General features: G+C 34.2%; 2 protein-coding genes across 2 annotated transcripts; one reads left to right on the forward strand and one right to left on the reverse strand.

Annotated features, from left to right (window-relative positions):
* Positions 1-231: 231 nt before the first annotated feature.
* TRIADDRAFT_50691 (uncharacterized protein) lies at positions 232-5,690 on the forward strand (the record flags this gene model as incomplete). Its single annotated transcript, XM_002115243.1, has 21 exons — positions 232-543; positions 905-1,066; positions 1,484-1,573; positions 1,684-1,821; positions 2,028-2,095; positions 2,517-2,520; positions 2,642-2,689; positions 2,954-3,026; positions 3,146-3,216; positions 3,302-3,394; positions 3,505-3,555; positions 3,658-3,804; positions 3,906-4,013; positions 4,122-4,231; positions 4,402-4,489; positions 4,580-4,680; positions 4,781-4,858; positions 5,075-5,138; positions 5,220-5,294; positions 5,373-5,456; positions 5,586-5,690. 21 exons carry the CDS (start codon positions 232-234, stop codon positions 5,688-5,690), a joined length of 2,070 nt encoding a protein of 689 aa, XP_002115279.1.
* A 1,575-nt stretch (positions 5,691-7,265) lies between these two features.
* On the reverse strand, positions 7,266-12,418 carry TRIADDRAFT_29202 (uncharacterized protein; the record flags this gene model as incomplete). The annotated part of the gene is made up of 23 exons (XM_002115374.1): positions 7,266-7,403; positions 7,521-7,610; positions 7,690-7,796; positions 7,869-7,956; positions 8,028-8,131; positions 8,201-8,273; positions 8,360-8,478; positions 8,589-8,727; positions 8,882-8,944; positions 9,034-9,116; positions 9,173-9,287; positions 9,366-9,536; positions 9,614-9,730; positions 9,805-9,898; positions 9,986-10,098; positions 10,169-10,247; positions 10,349-10,473; positions 10,559-10,674; positions 10,764-10,896; positions 10,991-11,121; positions 11,412-11,508; positions 11,582-11,625; positions 11,722-12,418. 23 exons carry the CDS (start codon positions 12,416-12,418, stop codon positions 7,266-7,268), a joined length of 3,036 nt encoding a protein of 1,011 aa, XP_002115410.1.

Below are 12,418 nucleotides of genomic sequence, written 5' to 3' on the forward strand. Positions count from 1 at the left end.
AATCACATTTTAAGTGATTCCCTAGGTGATACACCTGACGGTTCACCGTGTGGTTCATCTTGTAGTACACCAATTCAACGATTTTATCATTATGACAGTGAACGTAAATCAACTGGAACATTAAATAAAATTGTAACTACAGTCGATGGACAGCCTAGCTTTATTAATTACCGCGATAGATCTAGAACTATGCCAACATTAAGACCACCAAGAAAGACAAGAAAAGAGCTAATGTTATTAAATGAGAAAGAATTGCTACTGGAATTAGTCAAAGATATTGCCAACGATTTAGATGTTACGTCATTATGTCATAAAATTTTACAAAATGTTAGTATATTGGTCAATGCTGATCGCTGCTCTCTATTTCTTGTCCGTGGTCGCGGCATAGATAGATACTTAGAAGCTAAAGTGTTCGACGTAAACTGTGATTCAAGAGTAGATATTTTCGAGAAGAGAACACCTATACGTGTTCCATGGGGTTCAGGCATCGTTGGCTATACTGCTAAAACTGGCGAAATTTTAAACATCCCTGATGCTTACAAGGTATATCCTGTAACGATTTGCAGCTGTCTCTCATTAAATGATTGCAGCTTTTGTCATACTGTATTCTGTTGTAGTCATTGTGTGCAGGAATAGTATACTAATTGTTGATATACAAACAATAATTTTAACGTGATATTCTGCTGATTGCGAAGTTACTTAGCATCTCTTATCATACAGTAAGATATTCAAAAATTTGAATTGTTTACGGCAAGGCTATGCAGAGTGCTTTGCCCTTATACACTTCATATTGATTTTTAAGATTAGCATTATCTGGTTCGATTTTTTAACTATTGATTGTTCTTTCTTTTCATAATCCATAAGCTAACTTATCTTTGTTGCTGTCTATCATATCTGACTTTAGGACCCACGTTTTAATAAAGGCATTGATGTCGAAACGGGATACAGAACACGAAGTATATTATGTGTACCCATAGCCAATAACTATAATGAAATCATTGGAGTTGCGCAAGTTATCAACAAAATGACAAATAGAGAAGATCATTTCACCAAAAGAGATGAACAGGTAATGCACTACTGTCATGGTAACCTTGGTAAAAAAGCGGTAGCATTTATTTTAGAAATTCTACTGTCGTGATGACGTTTTATTGACTGCGTCAACAGATTCTGTTGGTATATTTGATTTTAGTAGGCATTTCTATAACACTTTAAATACAATTATAAAGTTGAACACTGCACTGATGTATTTGTTAATTTAAACGGTAATAATGAATGCTGGGTCAATTTCATTTCTCTTACTATTAAGAATGAAGTATGATATCTTATGTTTATCATGCAATCAGTTTGAGCCCACCTTAATCTTTATCCACTTCTAATTACTTAACACTGTACTAGTAATAAAGTCCTTATAGTGGCTCTCACCGTAATGATATCCTTTGTTAGTGTCTTTCATAGCACAAACATTCTATCTTGGTTTTTATAGATCTTTAGTACATATTTAACATTTTGTGCTATTGGTATTCAAAATGCCGAATTATTTGAAAAAAATGCTATGGAGATGAGAAGAAATCAAGTATGTTTGTAACGCTGTTTAATATCAAACAATAGGAAAATTGAAAGGTAGTTTACGATTTTTTGTTTCAATCATTTTGTTTAATTTATGTCCTTGATACATTTCCGCAGGTATTACTAGAGTTAGCAAGAATCATATTTGAGGAGCAAAGTACTTTACCGAATATGGTTCATCAAATATTGATCCAAACTAAGTCATTATTTTCATGCGAATACTGCTCGGTTCTAATGTTGAACAGTTCCGGCAAGGTACAACTTAACTGTACACGTAAATTTACACGTGCATGCAGTGTAAATGCATCTGGATTAGATAATTTTAGTTTATCAGACGTAGAAATATATTATTGTTCAATTTCAGTCTGCGCTCGCTGTGATCAAGTTATAAGCACTAAATGTCTAATATTTGAAATTATTGGTAGTCTGTAACGAATACATATATTGACTTACATTACCAGGATTTTAGTCAAACCTTTGATACTGAATCGACTGCAGTAGCTGCTAATGGAGATAAAGCTGGCGATAGGTTTGTATAATTAGACTATTTCAGTACTAGTTAATGAAAGCAAACATTGAAATTACGTATAATTCGATAATTTATTTTCTAGTAATAATGATGTAATTACATACTGCAATTTCTAATATTATAGTTCCTCTACAATTCGCCATCTGAATTATGGTATTACACATTATGTTGCTTCCACAGGCGAGGTATCTTGATCACAATATTTGTGACATATATAATACTAATGATGTGCTAGAGTAATTGTATTACAAAACAACTTTGAAATTTTTTTTAATTACTATTATGATTTTGAGCTCAAATTTTCTTGATTAGTAATAGTTATATAGCTACACTATTGCCTAGTTTTAAATTTTTGTAGTTATCATACCAAGTTTTATTGCTATTTGGTAAGTATAGATATTAAATACTGAGTATGAATCAGGAATGTTAATCAATGTTATTCGTTTCTGATCACAATAACCTTTGAAATGGAGATAGAGGGCTAGTTAAAAGAGCTAAAAAATGTATAGATGTATCTTAACGGCTTTTATTTCTTCGAACTTGAAGATGTTGAATATTCGTGATGTTAGTACTGACGAAAGATTCGACCCAAGCGTAAGTTCGTTATAGTTTTTCCGATCCTCATCAATTAATCTGCTTGATATTGATTTTCTGTACTTGTTGGTAGCACTTAGCTTTGAAATTGTCATTATTGCGACTACATAACTTTTTGCCTAATAAGATATTTACTACCAGCAGTGACAAGTAGTCAGTTGTTTACTTGAATATTGTACTATATTTTCTCTAATAGCTATTAAAATCGAATCAATTGTCAAATGGCAAATCTTTTGATCTAATCTTAATTCGGTGATTTTACAGGAAGATATTGCTACCGGTTTCAAAACTAAAACAATATTATGTGCTCCAATTAGAACAAACCAGCGATTATTAGGTGAGAATATGAAACTAAGCAGTCTTTACTGATGAAATGTATTTGAGTATCTTTGATTAGAAATAATAACAATTTCAGATTTTCACTAGTTTGTACCAAATTATTTTATACACTTAAAGGAGCAATGCAGCTAATTAATAAAAGCAATGGCAGTAATTATTTCGAAATCGAAGACGAAAACCTTTTTGAAGTATATAAATTCTTAGGATTTCAAACTTCTTACTATCAAAATTTTTTATTTTGCTTATTAACTTTATTTGCCTATTACATTCAAGGCCTTTGCAATTTACGTTGGCATTGCAATATACAACTCCAAAATGTATGATGACGTATGTAAAGCAATGGCGAAGCAAGCTGTTGCCTTGGAAGTAAGACTTACTTGCCTTTTTTAAATCCGTTAAAGTTAATGAATAATTTAATAGTATAGAGATTATTTAAAATCATTTACTGGATCTGAAAAAAAATCTTTCTGTGATAGGTACTATCGTACCATGCAACTGCCTCTACTAATGAAGCTATAGCCCTTGCTGTAAGTCATTATAATATCATGGAATAATTCTGTGATGTGAACTAAGTAAAGTAAACTCTGTTAAGCATCCCGTTGTTGCATCTCCTTGCTGTTTTATAATAGACGGAGCCTATTCCACCGCCTGTAAATTATCAATTGCGTGAACTATCCTTTGATGATATGACATTGTCCGATTATGAAACTGTGAAGGCAACGTTAAGTATGTTTAGAGATCTGCAGTTCACGACTAAAGGAGCAATGGATTATCAGGTAATGCTGTAATGTAATGTTATACATAAGTAAATATCATGTTCTAGCACGTATCATGCACTATGAGGTATACCTTAACAGATTTTATTCTTATCTTGCAGACTCTTTGTAGATGGACGTTGAGCATTAAAAAGAACTATCGCAATGTCGCTTATCATAACTGGCGCCATGCATTTAATGTCGCGCAGACTATGTACCGTATTTTTCAGGTGATTTACTATTTTAAGAGAAGACATCTGCATGAAACACTTACTGAGGTTATGTTCATATAGTAGATCGGTTATCGTAATATAGCTAAGGCATAATTATCCTTTCAGGCGAAAGAGTTCGGCGGTCTTCTCAATGACTTGGAGAAATTGTCGTTGTTAGTAGCCTGTCTTTGCCATGATTTAGATCATAGGGGCACGAACAATGCGTTTCAATTGAAGTATGATTTTCGCACTTTATGTTCGCTTATACAGTGTTTAAACTATATTCTTTCTTAATTACCTTCCTTTGGTTCAACTTAACCATTACTCAAAGTTGTGTCATTCGATGCAGCCTATGGAATAAAATTGCAGATATTTGAAAGTCGACCATCATTATTCTTTTGTTTAGAACTCAATCAGCATTAGCACATTTATACAGTACTTCAACTATGGAACATCATCACTTTGATCATTGTATTATGATCCTTAATAGCGAGGTATATGGTAAATTAATGGATGATCTGATTTGGATTGTTATAGAGAGAGCTTTATATTAATTCTTTTTCATTCTTGTTCTTAATTTGAAGGGCAATAACATCTTTGCACAGTTAACGCCATCACAGTACAGCTCAGTGGTCAAAATGTTAGAACATGCTATATTAGCAACGGATTTGGCCTTACATTTTAGGTAGACTCTTAGTTTTAACTTTAAAATTAACAAGAAATTTAATACTATATTTAGATATACAAGTGTAAAAATTAATACGCTTTTTATATGACGTTTCTAGGCATCGTAAAGAATTTATTAGTAAGATAGCAAGTCGCTCCACTGATTGGTCAGATCCAAATAATAGGATGCTATTAAGGTGATTATTATGATTGATTAATCTTATCCTGCCACGTCTTCTGTATATTGTGGCATAGCCGCGGTTTTACTTTGTCTGCGTTTATTAAATGGTTAAGAAACTGTTTATAATAAGATTTCGAATCATGAGTTACTATAGAGTAAATATATAATGGTCATAATCCAATTCCTTAGACAATAATGCTTACCTATGTATAACTTATTGGGTTTTATACAGAGCAATGATGATGACAGCGTGCGATTTAGCTGCTATAACGAAGCCTTGGGAAGTTGAGCAGAGGGTATGGACTGTAGAAGTTATTCATGAATTTATTTGAAAATTATAATGTACTTTATTATAATAAAGCTTATTTCCTATGTAGGTTGCAGAACTTGTTACAAATGAATATTTTGAACAGGGTGATTTAGAGAGAGAACAACTAAATGTTACCCCTTCTGTAAGTTATAATATTATCAATTATGATTTACTCGTAGAAGGAGGAAGTGATAATTACATTGTCTTGTTATTATAACAGGACTTGATGAATCGTGACCGCAAAGATCGTTTACCACAGATGCAAGTAGATTTTATTGATTCTATATGTGACGAATTATATAAGGTTCGTGAAAAATACACAAATACTGTAGAGTTGATCCTAAATGTGATTCCTGCTTCATGACTAATACGATTGCACTGCAATATAGACCATAGATCAATTTTGCCGCATCTTATTTATTATATATTGTAGGCCTTCGCTGATATTTCTCCGTCATTGCGCCCGATGTACGATCGCTTAATGGATAATCGTCGTGAATGGACTAATTTAATGTCACTTAGTGATAAAGACAATTAAAATTGTTTTAAAACCGGACAAAATTAATTAATTAATTAATTAATTAATTATATAGTCAATTAATCAGATTATTATCATAGATAAAAACGGAAAAATTTAGCGTCAGGCAATTTTTTTATCAGATTTCGTGTCTATTTCAATAATCGAATGTTATTTAACTCGAATACTGGATCTTTAATTGCTTAAAGTTCTGTAATGGAGCTACTCATACTGATTATACGAGTTTTATTACTTATTCTTTAATGTTCCTTAGAACATAATCATGATACTCAGCTTTAAGGCAATTTGCAGTTATCTACTACTAGTACGCCTTCATAAAGCTGTCAATTTGGATATAGCCCGATTTTTAATGACAACAAAAAAGCAGTATTGCTATAACCTGTGTTATAGTATGTTATTTCAACGTGATCAATTATATGTATCAGTATTAAAAAAATTTATAAATTGCTTTTGAACGTATACGAATTTGAAATATTAAGGAAAAATACAATATCAATGCACTGTGCTGTGCTGTAGCTTTGACCGAATGTCAATACGTTACCATGATTTACTATTACTAAACCAGTAAAAAAATTGATAGTAGTTTTCTTGTTTACTTCCTGCCGACTTTAGCAAATCTCTATTTATGTTAAAATTTGTAGATCGTAATTGTTGACAATTATGCACTTAAAATTATAAATATAGACAGCGAGCGTCCATAATGTAAAGTATCTTTACGTATGAATAGAGCCATACTTGTTTATAGCATAGCAATAAATGCAGATCACTAGGGCCAATTTACTAGTTTTAATCACCTAGCTCGAAATTTCTACATCAACCGGATCGCATGCAGTGTTTGAAGTTGACCATGGATTTAAAGAAGTGGTACAGTAAAATTACTGTCTAGCATGCAGGTGTAAAAATAACATTATTATTTAAGCTTAATATGTATTTAATTTTAAAGTTAATCATTTACAGTTTCACTTAGTAGTAATTATCGTCGTTTACAATATGACATCAGTGTTTTCCATTTTTAATCGATATAAAATCTCTTGCCACAGCTTCATCTTTCAAAGCTTTATAAACGTTTTCAACAGATTTGTTATTGGCAACATGAATGGCCTATCAACCACTACACTGCAGTATCAATTTGACAGTTTAAAATATGTATCTTTTTCTATGATAAGATGCCTCATTGATACCTTCATCAAATAGATTCATTTATATAAAGTACATATGTCTTAAAGTATTTACGTACGTAGTTGTGTAAAATATGCGTAGGATAAAATAAAGTATTTAGATAGTTACTAGTCAAATTGCATGAATATGATACTCATTATCAAGTATAATAATAATACTTAACAAAAATTCTATTCCATGAAACAATATTGAAAGTAATACCTATAATATCCGATAAGTTTAATGTCATGTGATCTCTAATACTGAACCAATCAAGTTACATTAATTCACTCTTTCCTTATCCACTATTCGATTATATGATTAATAATATTCCAAAAATATCGAATTGTGGCTTTATATTAGTTTTCTAACGCAACGGCTAGATTTTGGTTTCAAGCATTGATCACAGTCCCTTCACTATTCCAGTAGTTCACGTATTTGCTTATGCAAAAAACAGAGATAATCCACGTAAGAGGGATGATTACGGTTACGATCTTCCACAAGGAAATAATTAAACCATGGTTCCATTCTATCTTCCTCTTTGACAATAATTAGCTACAGTATATAAATGATTGAGTATCATGCACAGTCAATAATAGATAAATATACTGTATATAGTTCGGTTTGATTCACAAATCATATACGCTTGCTACTACAAAGTAAATTATATACCTTCAAACAGCGATCCTTTCTTGCTTGTATCTGTCCCATGATGTGGTGAATTTGTTCAGACAATGGATTATCTAACTTTATTATTGTATTCTAAGAGTAAAAAAACAATGTGTTCAGGTAAGTATTCTATTTGAAAAGGAACTAGGAAAATGCAGTCTAAAAAGCATACGATGGATTCCGGCTGCAACTCAGCAAAAGAAGGAATTCCAAAGACATTCATAAGCCAATTCGTGTCGATTTTACTACCAATCCACAAAAATAGCACTAGCCCATTGTCTAAAATAATTGTTTTTAAATGATTTAGCTGGCATGTATAGATTATGAAAAATAAATCTACTTAATACTAACCTAAGAAGTATGCACCATTCTTTTCCAGTTTATCTCGAGTACAACGGATAGGAGAGGGCTCGTTGCTGCTCTCTAAGTTTAAGTTGTGCTACATGATCAAAATAATTTGTTGATTATAAACGTGAAACTATTACAAGGGCTCTCATAAATCGACAGTACCAATGGCAGAACACGAGGATATAAGGACGTCAATAGAGATTCCAATTTCATACTATTCATTAAATGTCGTAGCCAACTTTTATCATCAATCGAGATCTCCACCCCTTAGATTAAATAAATCGTATTACGCTTACAGATACGAGTAACAGCGTCATTTAGGACAATTTTCTTACCTCTCATTAAGTCACTATTTAGAAAGCTATTGATAAAAACTGGCAAAAGCTTCAAGCATTCTGGTAAAATTAACTGCGTATAATAAATTACAAATTTTAGGTTCGAAGAGTTTCGCTTAAGTAGTAAAGATATCCTTGCAACTTTGCAAATAGATATACCTGGCCAGGAGGCGATCCTGTTGAACAGTGCTTCCTATATGAGGCTAAAGCTTGTGCACATTGTGACGTTATTTCTTCTCTGATATTCTTTGGAGAATTTAATGGCAGATTGTAGGCGGCTGATCAATGTAAATCATTCGTTAAAAGTCAATATTTGCTAGCACAACTTTAGTTAGCTCTATGATTACGATTACAATTAACTTGTAACTTTTAACAGAAATTATTTTACCTATCTTCGTGAAAGTACTGAGAACAGTTTCTAGGTCACAACTTTTATAGACGTCTTGCACTGTAGCTCCAACGGAAAATGAAATATTGTGTATCCTTAGCCTTCTTTCACCGTTAATGCTGGTATATAAGAGAGCAACCTGTGGACGACAAGTATAGTAATTAATACAAGTATCCACGACATAATTAAGAACATTGATATTCTTAAAGTGGATAAGAAAATAGTGGTGAAACAATATTTCCTTTAGTAAGATTTTAGAAGCATCTTAAAGAATTAAGGAGCCGAAAATTAACCTGCAAATGTACAAGACGGTTCTCTTCCAGTTTGTCGTCATGCTTTATTATTATGTTGAAAGACTATAAAAGTAAGACCGTCGAGCAGTTTCTTAATTTTAGTGTTTGGCATGAAATATAGTAATGCACCTTTAAACATGATACTAATCTACCTTGCTAGAATCTACAGTAGCCAATTCGATATCTGTCACGTTTTCCATATGAAAATTTCCATAGAAATCTGTTGGACGGATGCCTAATTGGTAAAAGTCATCATGATTAACAACTCATTTGTCCTTCGATACAGTCAACTGGCGAATCTAAACTTGCCTGCACTCGTTCGCAATCTCATTATCGCATCAAAGCCAACAGCACGGTTAAGGTTTGCTGAGAGGTCTGAACAAAATCGTGCACCATCTTGAGCAGCCTAAAAATTGGCCAATACATTATAAAGATTAACATTCTGGTACAAGTTAAAATTTCAGAAACCACGTATGCATCGCACCTTGAAATGACTGTATTTGTATATCGAACCACCAGTAACAGAACTGAGACATCCGATTGTGGCAACATCAGTGTATCCATTAGGAAACAGAAATAGGTCTACACCAACACCATGCTTTACGCATTCTTTAGCCAAATTCTTGTAGAAAGGAATTTGTGGCTGAAGTAAATTCTATAAGGGCAAGAGTCATTTAGATAGAGTATTTGCAACAGTTGCAGTAACGATGTCGTCGCATTAACGAGGCTTACTTTTTCCTTATCAGTTCCCAACGATTTCCGATCATCTCTATTCTTTAATCTACCCGGTGCTTCTGCGGTGGGTAATGAGGTATTAAATAGAAAGACTTTACCACAGCGTTCCGCTTCCTTTATTCCATAATTAAAAGAAACTGATAAGAAAAATAAGCTATATCAAAAATGATACAAGTAAAAAGAACAACCTTTAAGGCAAGGAAGCCAGCTTTCACCGCTTGCCCAAGGACTGTTTCTGTATGACGAGAATTTTGAAACATTGCCGGTATTTGCTCTGCCACGCTATAGATAAATCGAATGGATTATTTGGATGTGCATTTTCTTCAATAAGTCTACTAACGTTGCTAGCAATTCGTATGAGAATCTAACCTTTGCAACATTGACTTGGCTTCCGCAGGTTTTACAAAGAATCCGTCAAGGAGCGGTATGAAAACATCCTCTGTGTCAGCTACCACGAGCATCTGGGGTGTAACTAGACTATCCTAGAATAAAGAAGTTCGACGAGAATATTTACAAATCGCTAGCAATAACTTAAACAGAAAAAAGACTCACTTTTAAGTTATAAAACTGTATTGATTTGTCGTATGTTATAATTCCCACACGAATGTCGGAGTCATCGGCACCATCAACACTAAATGTTATACACAGTTAAATATTAATAATTATCGGTACAATAGAATAGCAGTAATAGGAATATTAACGTAACCAACATAGCTCACAAGTGACACTTACCGAGGTAGATTATCCAAAAGGGGTAACAATGACCTACATAATAGGTTAACCATACCAGATTGGATACTATTGTATGAAACATCGATTACAAACACATATGCAGGGGTTTCTGGAAATTTGTTATTCTAAAAGACATTTACAAGCATTAATATTAGTCTCCAGTTTTATTGCTATAGAACGTATAAAATATGGCACGGATAAATCACTTACGCGACAGTAATCTTGATTAACAATGAATTCATAGGAAGGAAAATTCAATTCGGGTCTCATATCTTTATCAGCCCGAATACCACGATGATCAACGTTGCAAAAATATTCTTGAGGAACTAGTAATATTATGAAAGTACTTCAGTTACCAAGAAGTTAAAGTCGTTAGTAATAGAGATTTTTAAGCAGAAACGGAGTAGCAAGTTACCGTCAGTGTGACCATTGCAAAGATTACATAAAAATCTTTGCCCATTATTGATAAAATACATGAACGGATTCATGTATGCTCGGCACCGATTACATCTAACAGGTCCATGAGGTAAAGTATTGACGATTGGTAGCTGATGCTATTGAAATTAGTTGTTGGGTACATTATAATTAGCAGCAGTGACTACAGTCTAAAGAGACGCTCGAATGTGATAAATAGTTAGTTACCTGATCTTGAGGAGGAATTTTGTTCAGAGGTTGGATACATACAGATAGTGGAAGCTTAGTGTCTTTCATTACTCCAGAAGAAATTGGAATGTTGTACATACTACTACGTAGAAATCGTGGACTACAATTCACTGAAATTTAAACAAAACACAGATTTTTGTTAACAGATTCGAAACAGAGGCTAGTTTATTGCAATTTCGTGTATGAGAGCAGATTTATTACTTCGCAGTGATGTACTACAAGATAGAAATCCTCTGACTTTCGAAACTACAATATATGATGCAAGGATAATAGTAGCTACGTTTTACATTAACGAACCGGCTATATTTTCATTTATTATTACATGAAAAGCTACTATAGAAAAGTCTATCAGCGACATCAAATGATAAAATCTATCAATATAGGCGTGTATATTGCTTACCTGCTTCCTTAACTGAATAATTCATCATAACCGGAGGTGGCGAAACACCATTAACATGCGTTTGAAATTCTGTACGAGCGTTCTTCAGTTCGTCAATCTTTGAAAATTACGACAGAGTTATAATATTTCTGGGTAACTTATTAGTATAGAATTTAAAAATAGATACACACCGGATTTGGCATAGCATCAGGATTAATTGCACTCTTTTGAGGGCCTCGCTGCTGAGGATACTGTTGTGAAGTTGGCGACGGCATGCCACGCTGGCCAAATCCTCCAGCTGGTGTTCCAGACGTCGGAGGCATTAATGGACGATTTGGTGTTTGTGACTGCATTGGTGGTGGAAAAGTAGCTAAGCCACCTTTGGATTGTTGTTGAGGTTGCGTCAGCGGTCCTTGAGGTGAAAATTGTTGCCTTTGCGATGAAGCTAATCCATGGGGTGGGGGTGGCAATTGCTGACCTTGTGGTAACGGCGGAGTTTGCTGTGATGAAGGCTGAAATTGTTGTCCTCTACCGGGAGGTAGCGTCTGCTGTCCTTGGGATGAAGGTGGAAGTTGCTGTCCTTGTGATAAGGGAGGATACTGTTGTCCCCGACCAGGAGGTAGCATCTGCTGTCCTTGAGCTGAGGGAGGATATTTTTGTCCTTTGCTTGGAGGTAGTAATGGCTGTCCTTGAGATGAAGGCGGGTATTGTTGTCCTTGTGAGGAAGATGGATACTGTTGTCCTCTGCCTGGAGGCAGTAGCTGCTCTCCTTGCGATGAAGGAGGAAATTGTTGACCTGTAGTAGGTGGCATTTGAAGTCCTTGAGATACTGGCGGAAATTGCTGCCCCGTGCTGGAAGGTGGCATTTGAAATCCTTGAGACGATGGTGGAAATTGCTGTCCCGTGCTGGAAGGTGGCATTTGAAATCCTTGAGACGATGGTGGAAATTGCTGCCCCGTGCTGGAAGGTGGCATTTGAAGTCCTTGGGATGATGCTGGAAATTGCTGTCCCGTGCTGGAAGGTGGCAT

The sequence above is a fragment of the Trichoplax adhaerens genome, genomic scaffold, assembly GCF_000150275.1.
Source record: "Trichoplax adhaerens TRIADscaffold_10 genomic scaffold, whole genome shotgun sequence".
Classification (NCBI taxonomy): Eukaryota; Metazoa; Placozoa; class Uniplacotomia; order Trichoplacea; family Trichoplacidae; genus Trichoplax; species Trichoplax adhaerens.